The sequence below is a fragment of the Vigna angularis genome, chromosome 1 (assembly GCF_016808095.1).
Source record: "Vigna angularis cultivar LongXiaoDou No.4 chromosome 1, ASM1680809v1, whole genome shotgun sequence".
Taxonomy (NCBI): Eukaryota; Viridiplantae; Streptophyta; class Magnoliopsida; order Fabales; family Fabaceae; genus Vigna; species Vigna angularis.
In genome coordinates, this window is record NC_068970.1 from 25,559,654 (window position 1) to 25,576,515 (window position 16,862).

Consider the following 16,862-nt stretch of genomic DNA (forward strand, 5'->3'; position numbering starts at 1 on the left):
ATATTTTTTTATAAATATTTTCGGACAAATTTTAAATTATGTATACACTTTAATATCTTGAGATTTTTTAAAATTTGAGAGATAAAAAATATCTAGCATTACTTCAAGCATCTCTTTCAATTCCTGCATTTCTATTCCCTTAAGCATTTTCTTTCATTTCTTTCCTTCACTTCTATGTTTACTTCTCTTTAGTATGTATCAAATCTGTTTTCAAGCCTCATTACATTTTGTCAAATATGGTTAACAATTACGGCTCCCGAAGACATAGGTATTCAAACTGCCATAACTGCTTCATATTTTAAGGAATATAATCAAGATGGTAAAAGAATTAACATCAGCATTCAGAGAGATTCTATGAAGTGGAGGGCTAATTGACCTTTTGGAAAATACAATCACTTCTAATGATCGGTAGTAACATTAAAGGGGTAGGTTCAACAATCATCTGTTCAGGAAATTTGGTATTTGAAGCCTTTATTACATATGTATCTATACATTTCAAGGAGATAATGATCAAGGTTTTCTAGATTCACACTTACAAAGGCTTTTGACATTTTTTTAAAGCATATGTTGTCGTCCTCTACTACCACGAATCAGGAAAATTGATCATGTTGAATTGCTTTTCCAGTAAGACCATTGAATGACCTGTCACAATGCAAACTAACATCTGTTAGAGAACATCAGACATTGAATGTCCTAGATGAGAAAATTTAATTCTATAAATGTCAAATAGTTGAAAACATTCCTGTCCCGGACAATACAAATGAGTAAAAAGAATCACTCATTTATATCAGTTTTTAAATTTATCAGAGATTAATGACAGCTATTGGCATCGCTTTGCTTTGCTTTTCTTTTACTGTAAATTTTAGCTTTGAGTAGACTATGAAATGAAATGTTATTTGAATGAGACAAGAACAAAGTCCATAGTGCACCACCTTTCAGATGTGTCCAACTACCTCTTGTGTTATATGACCTTATCAACAAATAAACGAAAATGAATAAACTAATGAGAAAACGAGAAAAGAATAACACATACCTAATGGAAATTTTTTTCTCTCAATTCTTGTATTTCATGGTTGCTTTTTCAAAACCAATGGTTGGAAATTGTTTTGCATACTCCTCAACATCATGTCGGAGTTTTGCTATCTCTGATTGAATGGTAGAAGATGACTGAATAGTGGCCACGAAGTCCTTCAGTTTTGTTCCTGATTAGAATAGTTCAACAGCAACCACTTATTAGCTTAGTATACACCTAACAAGGCGACAGAATGAGCTTAAAAACATTTATTTCATTCCAGATAAAGAAACAAAAGCAAATTAAGGAAGCATAATGAAGGTCTAAAAACCTTGGCTCTCTGCTTTAACCTTCAAAGCCAACTTTACAGCTGCATCAAAAAACTCTGCTACCTTAACAAAATCCTCCTCAACAAATCCTCTAGAAGTAAGAGCAGGGGTTCCTGAATTCCACAAAAGAGATAATTTCAGTGACTTAAGAAATGAAAATTGTAATACAGACAACAAAGAGCCTGTACCCATCCTGATGCCACCAGGAACCATAGCAGACACATCTCCAGGAACAGTGTTTTTATTAGCTGCAATATGAACTGCTTCCAACACCTTCTCAACTCTGGAGCCATCGATACCCTGCACATTTTTAAAAAAATTGTTTATTTTACTGACCCCTAAGATTGAAATAAATTACTCCTTAGTTTACCAAATTTCTCCATAATGAAACCACAAATGTGAGAAGCATATTCATAACTGAGGTCAGTTTTATGACTATTGCACAAAGAACGAGCACTTGAAGTGATGATTTCTCGTTCAGAGTCAATGAAGCTTACATGAAATGCCAAAGCAGATTCCCATTACCTTAGTTTTCAGATTCACTAAAACTAGATGATTATCAGTTCCACCAGAAACAAGGTCATAGCCCCTCTCACTCAGAGCCTGAAACACATTAGGTTAATTTGTTGGATACGAAAAGGCAAGTTGTAACCACTTTACGGATTAAGATCCAAAATAATAAAGAAATGGAGGATCTCTTTTATGAGGTACTTGTGCAAATTTTGAGCTGTTGCTGAGAACTTGCTCTTGATATGCTCTATATTCTGGAGTTGTAGCCTGCATTCACAACCACAAAGAGAAAGAGATATACATTATCATTAGATAAAGCTACAAACTAAGGTCAATTTTATGACTTATTCACCCCATCCATTTGCCATATCTTGTAGTTTCTATTGATTGCACAAAGTAATGAGAAAAATCTTACTACAAAAAAAAAATCATTGATAACTGTAAGTGGATACAAAAATATGAAGAAAAACAGACAGTGACACAGCCCTTCCATCTCAGTCTGTCACTATACTGGTAAGAGTAAAAATGCGATGTTCTCCGCTTATTTACCTGCTTCAATGCAACAGCTAAACCAGTAATAGTGTGGTTGTGAGGGCCACCTTGTAGTCCAGGGAAAACAGCTTGGTTGATTTTGTCCTCATAGTCGTAGAGAACCTTCAGATTAAAAGAAGAACTACTGTTATGAATTTACATCAGTTCAAGTTGGAAACAACACAAACTATCCTATAGATGGAATTGAAATTTAAGAGTATGGAAATCAAAATAAAAGAATGCCAAATTAAATTTGCCTAGGAATTTACCTCTTTTCCTTGTTTGTTAGTTTCTTTAACTCCTTTCCTGAAGAATATCATGGCTCCTCGTGGTCCCCGAAGTGACTTGTGAGTTGTGGTAGTAACTATATCTGCATAATCAAAAGGTGATTGGATAACACCAGCTGCAACCAATCCACTGATATGTGCCATATCTGCCAATAAGATAGCTTTCTGTTTATCGCAAACCTGTAACATGTTTCAGGAATTTAACCTTGGGACTTCCATACAATCTTTCCAAGTAAAAGGTAAAAATAAAAAAATGATATCATACAATCTATTTATAAAATCATTAGTACTGAAAATTATGTATGCATGTTACCTTCCGTACACGTGCGTAATCATACAGACGTGCATAAGCACTGGCTCCAGCAACAATTAATTTTGGCCTGAAGAGTGTAGCCGTTTTCTCCAACTGAATTCAAGATTTTTACGTAACAAAATCATTCAGATGGCATAAAAGTTGACACGAATATATCTATGAAATGTGGCCAACGGTACCCCTACCATGACAAAATATACCCTGCAATGATACCTGGTCATAGTCGATGTATCCTGTACTTTCGTCTAGTCTATATGGCATTGTCTCAAAAAATATGGAGACTGCAGATATCTTTTTGGTATCAGTCTGCATAGTAGTAGCAGCAATATTAGATTAAAAAAACGGAAGACACTAAATGAATTTGGATTTGAGAGAACTTCTAGCATGAATTTAGAAAATAATTAAGAGAGCTTATCTGGAAAACGTAAATAATATAAATTGATTGTTATACTAAAGGTTGCCACAAATTAACAGTTTACGCAATGACTCATAAAAATATAAATAGTCAAATATTTTAAAAAAGTAATGGTTTAAAAAAGAAAAAGAAAATAATGTTATACAGGTATGGCTAGTTAATAAATTATGATGAAAAGCATTGTGGAGGTTCAAACTTCAAAGGACCTGATATCCATGAGAAAGATGGCCACCATGAGGAAGATCGAGTGCCATGATTCTTTCATGGGGTTTTAGCAATGCAGTGTAAACATGAAAATTTGCGGGAGACCCAGACAGAGGCTGCACGTTCACTGCAATTTAAATGGGTTCAGTGGCATCAGAAGACTTAAGCAAACACCTAATACATTCAATGAATTTATTGAGTATCAAGAGAGCTCCTGGGTGATCATTTCAAAATTTAACCACCAAAGTCCATGTCAGACTGCAACCTCTAGAAACCTAGTTTGAATTCAACCTTAGCTTGTATAAAGCAGTTCAGAGTTCCGTAGAAAAAGTATGCCATGGCTCAAAAACAATAACAAGTCGCAACTCAGACACATTCCTTTGCATGCTAATAACCCGAAAAAAATGGTACGTTCTGCTAAGGCCCGAAATATAGACAACAGGGTATTTCTTTATTGTGCTGCTATGTTTTCGTCGTCTTTGTGTGTTTACCTCCCCATTTAGCGGGATCCAATCTAAACGCCTCAAGGGCACGATTCTGGCACAGTGTTTCAGCCATGTCAATATACCTGAAAAGGAAAGATCCACAAGTTTCCGAATTTGAATTCCGTATAGAATAAAGTCTCAATTGCCAACAACTACATATACATCATTGTGTTGATGGATGAGTTGTGAAGCCGGGTTTGATTCTTTTAAAGCAAGTAAAGATAAAATATATAATACTCTTGATAAGAAAATTAACTTTTAATCTTCTAAAAAAAATCCTATTTGTATATCGACAAGTCATTTCTCAGAGTGGCACCGGTCTCATGATCAAAGTTGTGAATTCGAGTAACGTGAATGAAGAAAACATGGTTAGAAACGGAAATCTCACTAATTAAAAAGTCAGTTCATTCAGATTGTTCAATAAAAATTAGTAATTATAAAAATTAGTCATTTGGGAAATTAATGATAATATATATCAATAATAAGATTGTAAAAGAAAAAAAAAATGTATAAAGAAAAATACTTTTTTATAGATTATACAAGTTAATTCAAATTTATCAGAAATCACAAAAGCTATGGATTATACTCAGTTTTACCGTTTAATTTTAATAAATTTTTTAATTAGAATGTAAGTTGTTTGCTAACTCTTCTCCAGTGCAATAAATATAAATTATTGATTTTGTCCTGAACTAAAATTTCTTGGTCTCCTCCCTAGTTAGTGACTTCACCTCAGAGGAGCCTGATTATGAAAATATGTAGAAGCAAGAGTTGAGAGACAGACATACTCATTTCCACCATAATATCTTGCACCAGGATACCCCTCACTGTATTTGTTGGTCATGACAGACCCAACCGCTTGCATGACAGACACAGAAGTGAAATTTTCTGAGGGTATCAGTTCCAGCCCCTTCACAGTTCACCCAGAAAAAGAAGAAGTTAAAATATACATAACTTATAACAAAAAAAGAAAAGAAAAGAGTTTCCATACTAAATTAACGAGGAAACACCACATATTTATACATGACCATAAATAATTATATATATATATATATATACCTTCCATTGCCTGGCTTTCTCAAGCTCAATAATATTAGCAATCTCAGGATCAACAGCTTCCAGTGGAGCATTCAACTGCTTGGGCCACTGCAAAGTCGCAATTTTTCTTCATGAAATCATGAATATGGATACTTTTAGAAAGTGAAATTGATTATATCATAAAGATGGACTCACTGTAACTCCGGGTCGCTCCTTGTCGTAGACAGCTTCGTCAGGCAAAGATGACTATAAAAGCGAAAAAAAAAAGGTTGAGATTACGAGAAGCGATTAAGAGCTAGAAGAAGAGACGCAGAGAGAGTGAACCTTGAAGTAGATGGAACCGGCATTGAAGAGAGGGCGCATAGGCTTCTCAATTGAAGACGAAAGCCTGCGAAGCGCCATTGCCATCGCCATTTCTCGTACACACAGAGATACAGAGTGTGTTTGTGAAGATGAACTCGTTCGATGCCTTGTTATCCCAATCCCAATCACTGCTCTCGGTTTTTCGCTTGGCGCCAGGCGGGACCCACTTTCAGATTTTGGATTCCGTTGGACCTTTCGCTATTTTTTTAAATAATAGTATTAATAATAATGCATAAATATATTGTATAAAAAAATATTAAAAAATTGAAGGAGAAATGAAAGAGGCTGTTGCATTGATGGCTAACATATGACCAAATACTATATGTAATGTAATAAGTGTTATTCTACTATGGTATTTAACAAACATATTTATGAGGATTTAAAATTGAATGATAATGTTTTATACCATGATTTTTTACTTAAATTTTAATAACAATATTTTTTATTAGTGTACGAGTTTACGAGCCTTCAGTATCATGATCTTAATTTTTTTACAATATGAAATGGTACCTGCTATATTTTGAAATTTAGTATTCGTGCATGATAAGGTAAGAAAATTAGAGGTGATGAGCTAAGCTACGCAGAAATTTTTGTTCCTTTGTAAAGAAAAAGAAAATGATGGAAAGCATGAAAATTGGAAATAACGTAGGCCTTGAAAGGCCAATCCAGAAGTAGGGTTTCTTGGCCACAAACTAATTGTTGGGACATGATTGAAAGGTGATAGGGTAATTCAAATGCTTGAAACATATTTTGCCACTTGCCATCAATGCATTCAACTATTTCTTTGAGTCAACATCTTTTGGCAACTTATGTTCCATTCCTTTAAGGATATGAATGTAATACTTTCTTGGATTAAAAGAGAAGCATTTCATCAATAAATTTATAATTATTTTTCATATCTTTCTAATAAGATACAAGTATAACAGAATCACACGGCAAAAAAAAAGTTCCAAACGCTAGAAGGAGGGCTTGAACCTCCGACCTTGTGGTTAACAGCCACACGCTCTAACCAACTGAGCTATTCCAGCTTTTGATTGCTAAACTATTCATTTTTGTTATCATTCAAGAATTTCGTAGGAGCTTTCAGATTCTTAACCAGGTTTATCTGTATCAACAACATATATTTATTTAAAATTGGACTAGTTAAATTAATTAAGACATTGTATTTCAACAAGATTGACACGTTGTTAAAATTGAATTAATAACTATAATAATAATATAATAATAATAGTTAAATAATGCTAAATGAATACAATGTCATAAGATTATAACTTTAAAACTAAAATAAAGAATTATTTTTCAGATACTTAATAATTCTTTTACAGTCATATGGATACTTAATGTAACGTCCCGGCAATTTACAGGAAATATTGATTGTTCCCACACATCAACACAATTACTCTAGGTTAAGCACATTTAACCATGGAGTTTTATGGGTTAGGTTACCGAAAAGCAAATGCATTTTGGTGATATGAGTAGTCAAATCAATTCTTTTAAGCTATCCTTCAACTGTATAGTCTCATACCTATACAGTCTCTAGATCCCTCTCATTCCGGTGTATGTTCGATTCTTTCATGTGCCCCTCCCTCTAGAAGCCTGCCAGGAGCCGCTCTTTGTTTGTGTAAGCTTATGTAATTTAACTAATTCTATAAATCATGTATTTCACATAAATTTGATATACAATCAAATAATTAATCATGCAATCATCAAATCATACACTTCCAACCAAAATCATACGTCAAAGCATGCAATGACCGACCACTTTACTCTGATTGTCCGGACTGTATGAATTCTGTGTAACTACGACGTTTTTGCACCCGGGTGGTGTAATAACTAGGATATCCTCAACAGCTGCCACCCGAGGTTAGTCCGTACCGCCCAAATTCACCTTATGGTCTAGGACCTCTTGCCATTCCCACACATGAGTAAGAAGTGATTTACACTTCTTCTCTAGTCTCTCCTCTTCCTAGTAGTATTCCATAGGAGTGAGTGCCCTGCAAGTATCTTAGAATGCGTTTGACAGCATTCAAGTGTGACATTCTAGGGCATTCCATGTATCTACTCACCACTCCAACACTGTAACTCAAGTCAGGTCTTGTGTTACAGAGGTATCTCAAACTCCCAACAATACTTCTGTAAGCTGTTGGATCTACAGCTTCTTCATCTGGCTCCTTCTCAAGTCTCAGTCCCACTTCAGCTGGGGTATTAGCAGCATTACAATCCACCATTTCAAACTTCTTTAGTAGATCTAGAACATATCTGGACTGGTGCATCACAATTCCACTCTCAGTCTTAGTAAATTCTATTCCAAGGAAATAGCTGAGCTTTCCCAAGTCACTCATTTCGAATTCACTCAACATTTGAAGTTTGAATTCTGAAATCAGTTCCTCACAGCTCCGAGTGACTAATAGGTCATCAACATATAGGCATACTATTAGCTTCTCTGGTCTGCCATTGTGTTGGCAGCACTTCACATACAACCTGTGTTCTGAAACACACTTCTCAAAGCCAATGCTGCTCATGAACTCATCAATTCTCTGGTTCCAAGCTCTTGGAGCCTGTTTAAGCCCATAAAGAGCCTTTCTCAGCCTGTACACCTTGTCCTGCTGCCCTTTAACCTCAAATCCCAGTGGTTGTACAACATATACTTCCTCTTCCAGCCTTCCATTTAGGAAAGCTGACTTCACATCCAACTGGTGTAATGACCAGTGAAATTTAGTAGCTAGTGACACCACCAACCTGATTGTCTCTACCCTGGCTACAGGAGCAAATACTTCTCCATAATCAACTCCAACCTTTTGTAGAAAACCCATAGCAACCAGCCTTGCCTTGTGCCTTACAACCACACCTTGTGGGTTTATTTTTGACTTATAAACCCACTTTAATGCTATGGGCCTCTTGTTAGAGGGCAGATCAACCAACTCCCAGGTCTGATTCCTCTCTATAGAGTCAATCTCTTCCTGCATTGCCTTATACCACCTTTCATCTTTCACAGCTTCATCAAATTCAACTGGTTCAGCCTCTGCTATTAAGACAAAGTGAACAAAGTTGCCTTCTGATGTGAGTGTTGCCTCATAGGATAAGTCATAGTCTCTTAGATGTGCTGGTAGTTGTGTAACTCTTGATGACCTTCTACTATTGTCATCCCTTCTTTCCTTCTCTATCTCCTCTCCAGCAGTAGCATCTTCCAGATTAATGGTTGATGGTTCCTGCTCACCTGTTTCCCACTACCATACTCCAGCCTCATCCACCACAACATCTCTGCTGATGCAAACTGTTCCTACTATAGGATCATACAGTTTGTAACCTCCAGTGGCATTGTAACCTACCAAAATCAGTGGCACTCCCTTGTCATCCAGTTTCTTTCTTAACTGGTCAGGTACATGCTTATAGCATATAGAGCCAAAAATTTTCAGATGTTTAACATCTGGTTTCACCCCTGTCCATGCTTCCTCAGGTGTCAACCCATTCAGTCTCTTTGTTGGAGACAGATTCAAAACATATGTGGCTGTCAACACAGCCTCACCCCACAGGAAATTAGGCAGCCCTTTACTCTTCAGCATGCATCTAACCATATTTAATATGGTTCTGTTCTTCCTCTCTGCTGCCCCATTGTGCTGTGGTGTATAAGGAGGGGTAACTTCATGCACTATCCCTTCATTTTCACACAACTCTTTAAACTCAGTGGAGGTATATTCTCCTCCTCCATCTGTCCGCAACACCTTAATCTTCTTCTCACACTGCCTCTCAACTAGACATTTAAATTTTTCAAATGTCTGCAGCACCTCCCCCTTTCTCCTGATCAGGTAGACCCAACATCTCCTGGTCCAGTCATCAATAAACAGTAGAAAATACCTGCTGCCTCCAGGTGTTTCTACTTGTATAGGGCCACACACATCTGAGTACACCACCCCTAATTTCTCTGTTGACTTCTGGGGTAAGATCTTCTGAAAACTGCCCCTGGTCTGCTTGCATTGGACACACTCCTTGCACACTGTTTCTGGAATTTCCACCTTAGGTAAGCCACTCACCATATTTTTCTGGCTTAACAGTGATAAATCCATAAAATTTAGGTGTCCAAATCTGAGATGCCACAACCATTCCTCTTTATTTTTTGTTGCAGTAAAACATTGATGTTTTACTGCACTCATTACCACCCGAAAGGTCCTATTTTGTGACAGTTGAGCCTGCACAATCATCTTCTTATGCTGATTGAAAATGCTGAGACAATTGTTCTCCATTTTCATCACATGTCCCTTCTGTAATTGTTGTCCCAAACTCAGCAGATTCGTTTTCAGTCCTGGTACATACAGTACCTCCTCAACTATCACCTCTTTGCCCTCTGCATCTCTCAGAACAACTCTCCCAGACCCTTCTGCAGTCAGACTTCTGTCATCTGCAAACCGGATCTTCCCTTGTACAACTCCCTGCATCCTCACAAACTAGTCCTTCCTCCCTGTCATATGGGTGGAACAGCCAGAATCCAAGTACCATGTTGTGTTCTCTGGCTGTTCCTCTCCAATGTTGGCCATTAGCATCACAGCCTCTGAATCTGACTCATCCTCCTGGGCCAGATTAGCCCTCTTTTTGGGTTTGTTTTTAGCACCTTCCCCTTTCCAGCATTCTTTTGCATAATGCCCAAGTTTTTGACAATTATAGCATTTCACTTTTTTTTGTCAAACTTCTAATCTCCACCAGCTTTCTGGTTTTTCACTGTCACAAACTCACTGGAATCTTCCCCTTGCTGTTCTTGTGAGTCTTTACCTTTCTTGCTGCCCTTACTCCATTTCTTGAACCCTTTTTTCCCTTTCAACTGAGATCTGGCCTGTAGGGCCTGTTCTTGGCACTGCTTGCGCTCATTGATGCGATACTCATGAGATTCTAATGAGTGCAGCAGCTCCTCAATCTCCATAGACTCCAGATTACGGGCTTCTTCAATAGCCACTACCACATGATCAAATCTGGGGGTTAGAGTTCTTAGGATTTTGTCAACAATGTACTCATCTGAAATTGCATCCTTGCATGCTCTCATTTTATTCACCAATTCTTGCACTTTATCAAAGTATTCTGCCACAGTTTCACCCTCATTCATGATCAAAATCTCAAACTGCCTCCTCAGTGCCTGTAATTTCACTTTCTTGTTTTTGTCTCCATCACCATACATCTTCACTAGAATGTCCCACACTTCCTTAGCAGTAGTAGCCTTAGAGATCTTGTTAAAGATCTTTGGGCTGACACATTGATACAGCAAAAACCTGGCCTTGCTGTCCAATTTCACCTGTAGTTTGTAACTTCTTTTCTCCTCTTCAATAGCTCTTGCACCCAATTCAGGTAGCCCATCTTCTATCACTTCTGACACATCTTGGAAACCAAAGATGGCTTGCATCTTGATGCGCCAGTCATCAAATAATTTCCCATCAAATACAGGCAACGGCCCCTGTATTCCTCCAATACCTGCCATCACTTTCTTGCTAGCTTCTTGCAGTTTCTTTGATTTACCCACACCCAAAGAAACCTTCTTTCTCCACTTCTAGATATACACAATTCCAGTCACCAATCACACACCCACTGTACACACCAGGAACCACAAGCACCTATGCTTTGATACCATATTAGTGAGAAGGGCAGAAATGAGAGGGGTAAAAGAGAGAAAACACTCGTTCAGATCAGGATTAAGTGACTAATCCTACGTAGCAAGAGAGAGAAAGCAAAGTTCAGAGTTTTTCTAGAGAGAGAGGGAGCCGAGAGAATGAAGCTCTACTAGGGTTTGCTCTCTGCAAACACAACTCAGAGATGAAGAAGATGATGATCAGAGTAGAGAGAAAAACAGAGAATGCACACACAAGGTACTGAGTAAGTAATTTGTATATTCTGATTTTTTCTGTTTTTATAGTAGTTGAGATACACTGAATCTGTTTTCTGTTTTTGTTTATTCTAACAAAAATAACACATAAAAAATCAAGTATAGAATCTAAATTTCATCAAATGTGGTAAGTATAACTTCAGACCCAGTTGTCTTATCTCATCTATAGTTATAATTTTCACAAATTACATATTATATATCAATATTATTCTTATTAGATTTTGGTCAGATTGATCCAAGGTGGACTAGACTTTGTATTGACAAGTATTTAAGTTTCAAATCAACCAAGAGGAAGAAGTACACTTGCAAAGACTCTAACACTCAAATTAATAAAAGATATTTTTGTGATAATTTGAGTATAGAATGAATATTAAGTTAATGTACTAAATAATAACATATATTTATAGGTCTCTTTAGGCTTATCATATAAGACACTGTACTTATTTTTTAGAATGTCTTGATACTATAGTAAACATATTCAAGAATACTTTCATAAAACATCATGAATATGTGAAAGACTATAAAAAGGAAGATTTTATTACTTTTGTGGAATATTGATTATTGGGAAAGATAAGACAAAAATAATTGCTATCAATAAGGTTTTGAATGAGTATTTTCATGTGAAGAATCTAGATGTAGTGAAATAAATGGTAGGATTGAAGATTGCAAAAAATCATTCAAGAATAATGTTAGATATCTCAAAAAAATTAGAAGTTTACTTCAATACAAGACCAACAATTCTTTTTATGTAGAAGTTGTGTAGTAGAGAAACAACCAAATGGTCCTTGTGTTATGAAAATAGAAAGTTCATACTCATTAGATATCCATATGCATATATGACAAAAGATGTTGATTTCAAAAAATCTATATCAAGTTATTTTACTAGTAAGAAGAGCTTCTTGATAGTCTAAACCAAACAATGTATTACCTTAAAGACTATATATTATCATTTATGCTCAAGAATTATGATTATAAATTAAATAATTCTTGAGCATAAATGATAATATATATATATATATATATATATATATATATATATATATATATATATATATATATATATATATGATAAATTGGTTTGATGTGATGACTAAGACTATATATGTAACACTCTAAGTTTTTACTTACTAAAATCTATAATTAATACAAATTACATTATTAAAATAAAACTGTATTCTTATTTTGAAAATCTCAATAAATAAAAGCATTGTTTTATAACCATAAACTTTATTAAAAATAAAAAACTTAAGAATAAAAGTTTGTCCTAATATAAAACTCTCTCCACTAAAACCCAACATGTCTTCTAATTTTTATACATCTCCATTTGTATTTGTTTTATCATTTGATCTTGTTTAAGATCATCAAGTGTGAGCTAACACGAAAAAGTTATCATAATAAAAAAAAACTTAAATCATAATATAACCACTCACCCAAAATTTTACATAGTCATAATATATCACAACGTCATACAATTATACTGATTATTTTACCCAACCACACAAAACATGTCCTCACTACAAATAATACAAACCCTAATAATCTAAGTGTCAAGAGCCAATGTGTAACTCTCACGTAATTTACCAATAATCGCTTCACTTTCCATTACTTTCCTAGCGAGTCCCGACAAAGTATATATATGTGTCACTTCTCATTCTTCTTGAGAACTCTAACGAAGTATACAACTTTTCATTACTCTTTTCGAGAGCCTTGATGAAGTATACAATTGTCACTTTTCATTACTTTCATAGGAAGTCTTAACGAAGTACACACCTCCTATGCAACTACATGAAGTTATCATTCACCATTTTTTGTCGAGTCACCATACTCAAGCATACATTTACGTAATTATCAAGCAAAGAAATGATATAAATGAAACATTTCTTAAGATAGTTAGGACATACTAATTAAATTTTGAACTATGATTATAAAATAGCATGCTCCGTTCATGCTTAAAACCTATTAGGATATATTATCATTACATTCAATGAGCTCTAAATAAGAAGAAATTAAAGAAACAAAATATCCATATAGATAATAAATTGGTGTGACGTGATGAGTAACAATATATCAACCAAAAAGATTAAAGTCTATGACTAAAATTTTGACATGGTAATGTTTTCTAAGAAAAAAAGAAGAGATTTATTAGACTTCCTTCCTTAACTAATGATATATTATGAAAAATATATCACTTTATGATATAAAATATGTGACTTTTGATTCTTGAAAAACATTTTTATCAATAAAATATGTTCCATCAAAAGTCAAACGTGACATCTTTGTATTAAGTTTTAAGAGTCACATCTCTTCATACATCATGAATGATATTTTCATATCCTGGAAATAGAGAGGATTCCATTCCAATAAAAAATTATTCTCTTTCTGAGAGAAAAAGGAAGTTATATTCCACCAAATTCAGTGAGAATTGAGAGGTAATTGATATGAAAGTGGTGAGATTTTTGGAAAAATACTCTTGGCAATGATATTATTTTTATAATAAAGATGTTTTTATTGAAATACACATTCAATGAGCTCTAAATAAGAAGAAATTAAAGAAACAAAATATACATATAGATAATAAATTGGTGTGACGTGATGAGTAACAATATATCAACCAAAAAGATTAAAGTCTATGACTAAAATTTTGACATGGTAATGTTTTCTAAGAAAAAAAGAAGAGATTTATTAGACTTCCTTCCTTAACTAATGATATATTATGAAAAATATATCACTTTATGATATAAAATATGTGACTTTTGATTCTTGAAAAACATTTTTATCAATAAAATATGTTCCATCAAAAGTCAAACGTGACATCTTTGTATTAAGTTTTAAGAGTCACATCTCTTCATACATCATGAATGATATTTTCATATCCTGGAAATAGAGAGGATTCCATTCCAATAAAAAATTATTCTCTTTCTGAGAGAAAAAGGAAGTTATATTCCCCCAGATTCAGTGAGAATTGAGAGGTAATTGATATGAAAGTGGTGAGATTTTTGGAAAAATACTCTTGGCAATGATATTATTTTTATAATAAAGATGTTTTTATTGAAATACACTTCATAAAGTTTTCCTTGCTCCCGTTAAAAAAGTTTTCACCTTTAAAATTATTAGTATAATTTTCCATATTATTATGTTAATTTCCAACTATTACTCTATTAAATGAGTTTTTCTTTGCATGCCCATTCCAACTTTGGATATGTAGAAAATTAATTATTTGAGTTAGCAATTAAGCTTACCTAGGTAGTCTCCATTCCAACTTTGGATATATAGAAAATTAATTATTTGAGTCAGCAATTAAGCTTACCTAGGTAGTCTGTTAATCAAGGAATTTAACAGAACAATAATAATTCAAAAATTCTCTAGATATTTCTTGCTTCCATTTTCTTGAATATCAAGAATAATTTCTATCTTTGATACACATTTTTAATATTATTTTAACTCTTAAATATATTTTTCTGATGTCTGACATTTGTTCTTACTGTTCTCCGAGTTAAGAAAGCTAATTTTATTATCTTTTATTCATATAATAATAAATTACTAAAGATTTAATCTACTTTAATATTTTTATTAGGGTGATGATAGTTGAACACATCAAATTTTTACACCTACTCAACATTAGTAAAACTATACTTTCATTTTAAAATATAAAATAATTTAAGAAGAATTAAGTAAAAATTATTTCTAATTGCTGTGGGATAGAGATAGGAAAGGTGAGAAGTGTTTATGTTACTATGAGCTTATGAACAACCGATCGGGTAAGGTGACAAACTAGATGGACAGGACCAAGCGGTTAATGCATAAGAAAGCATCTCACGGCCGCTCGGTCCCGACAGCAGTTGAGTAGAATTAATGTGCAATTAATATTACAACGGCTACTGATGAGTGATTAATGTTTGCATTAATGACCATTAAGAAGTAAATTAATTGTTAGATTCTAGACTCTATAGATAAGAGTTTAATTTCGAGGTAAATACACTTTTTTTACTCATTATTGAATTACAAAAGATCTACAGAGAAAGATTCTGACTTGAGTGTATTATGTAGGTCACCCCCATACATCGATCGATTACTAGAACACGTAGCGGAGAGACATTTGGCACACCGGAACAACACTTAGGCGACATCCTCGTCTCATTTCAATAAAAACAGTTTCCTTTATGTTATATTATGTCAGATTGAATTTGTTTTTACGAAATTTTATTATTATTTTATGAAAAACAATTCATGTACATAAAGAAAGTTTATCGCTTAATAGAGAAAACAAAAATATATATTTAAGCTAATGGAAAAAACAAGATATATATTTATCATTGACACGATATAAAACTGACTACAATTCAACACGAAAGAGAAGTTTCACTTAAGTAACTAAAGGTGATATACATTCGCATTTATTTTTAACATATATTATAAAGATAAAATAATAATTATAAAAATTATTTTTTGTATTTTAAGAAAAAAAATATTAAATAACTATAAAAAAATTTGTGTGTGTTCTGTGTGTGTGGGCATGAAATTTTAGGAAAGAGGAAAAGCAATGATTATTAATTTTAATGTCCAATATTGAAGGAAACACAGAGTAGGGCATAGTCCATAAAACAATAAGACTGAACAAATGTAGAAATGAGTTGAGGACCCTGACGTACGCAACTATTATTATCTTCCTTGGAGGAACTAGGTCTCCCTAGATACGTGAAGCGAAAGTCCAAGACAGAATGTCATGGGTCTCAACGCTGTCACCGGTGGCACCGGAGAACCCAATTCTCACCCATTCCGACAGAACTACCCTCAGATCAATTCTTTTCGACAGCGCAACAACAGTGGGGGGTTGAGTACCGTAACCAACGGCCACACTCAACTCTTTCGTCTCCGAATCGTATCTAATGCTAGCTTTTCCAATCGAACCTTCCGGAACCGAATTAATAGGCCAATCTATCGTCTCAACGGACTCAAGAGTGTTGATGTCCACACCAATATGCGGAGCAATGGCAACAGGCTCGGGATCCCATTCATTTCCGAAGCTGTCGAACTCAATGGCCACAATCTGATTCTTGTCGGCGTCGAAAGCAGTTTCGGGAGTGAAGAGTCCGAGGTATCCCCCAGATGAATTTCTGGGAATGCTCGGGTCAGCATCGAATGGTAAGATGAAGAAGGAGAGGCCATCAGCGTGGATTTGTGACCCAGCGGAATCAACGACGAAGGAGAACACAGTTTCGAAGTCTGCAAGTTTCCCTGTGGTTTTGTCCCAGAGACGGACGGGTGGAATGTAGACAGCACGACCAACACTGTGTTCGCGAATTATCGGATTGCCGTATGATCCACCGTCTCTTCTAGTCAATTGTATTGCACCGTCTACCACACGGGCATCGCCGAGGAAACCAATGTCAAACTGTATTCCAGGCTCGAATTTCGAGAAGCTGAATGAAAGTGAATCGGACTTCACGTTGTTTACAAGAAACACAAAACAGAAGGAAATCATGAGAAAGGGAAATGGAATTCGTGTTTTAGCCAT

General features: G+C 34.8%; 2 protein-coding genes and 1 non-coding gene across 3 annotated transcripts; all 3 read right to left on the reverse strand.

Moving 5' to 3' along the window:
* Nucleotides 1–371: 371 nt before the first annotated feature.
* Nucleotides 372–5,604, reverse strand: LOC108323253 (serine hydroxymethyltransferase, mitochondrial). The gene is made up of 16 exons (XM_017555649.2): nt 5,446–5,604; nt 5,317–5,367; nt 5,143–5,229; nt 4,872–4,993; nt 4,093–4,169; nt 3,604–3,728; nt 3,196–3,288; nt 2,983–3,075; nt 2,652–2,849; nt 2,401–2,505; nt 2,053–2,118; nt 1,867–1,944; nt 1,530–1,641; nt 1,344–1,454; nt 1,034–1,202; nt 372–642 (listed from the first exon to the last, which is right to left on the reverse strand). Exons 1-15 carry the CDS (start codon nt 5,533–5,535, stop codon nt 1,054–1,056), a joined length of 1,557 nt encoding a protein of 518 aa, XP_017411138.1. The 5' UTR covers nt 5,536–5,604; the 3' UTR covers nt 372–642; nt 1,034–1,053.
* Nucleotides 5,605–6,438: 834 nt separating this feature from the next.
* Nucleotides 6,439–6,512, reverse strand: TRNAN-GUU (transfer RNA asparagine (anticodon GUU)). The gene has a single exon. It is a non-coding gene; the product is annotated as a tRNA-Asn (tRNA).
* A 9,441-nt stretch (nt 6,513–15,953) lies between these two features.
* Nucleotides 15,954–16,862, reverse strand: LOC108327964 (lectin 5). The gene has a single exon (XM_017561720.2). The coding sequence runs from the start codon at nt 16,860–16,862 to the stop codon at nt 16,035–16,037; it is 828 nt and encodes a 275-aa protein (XP_017417209.1). The 3' UTR covers nt 15,954–16,034.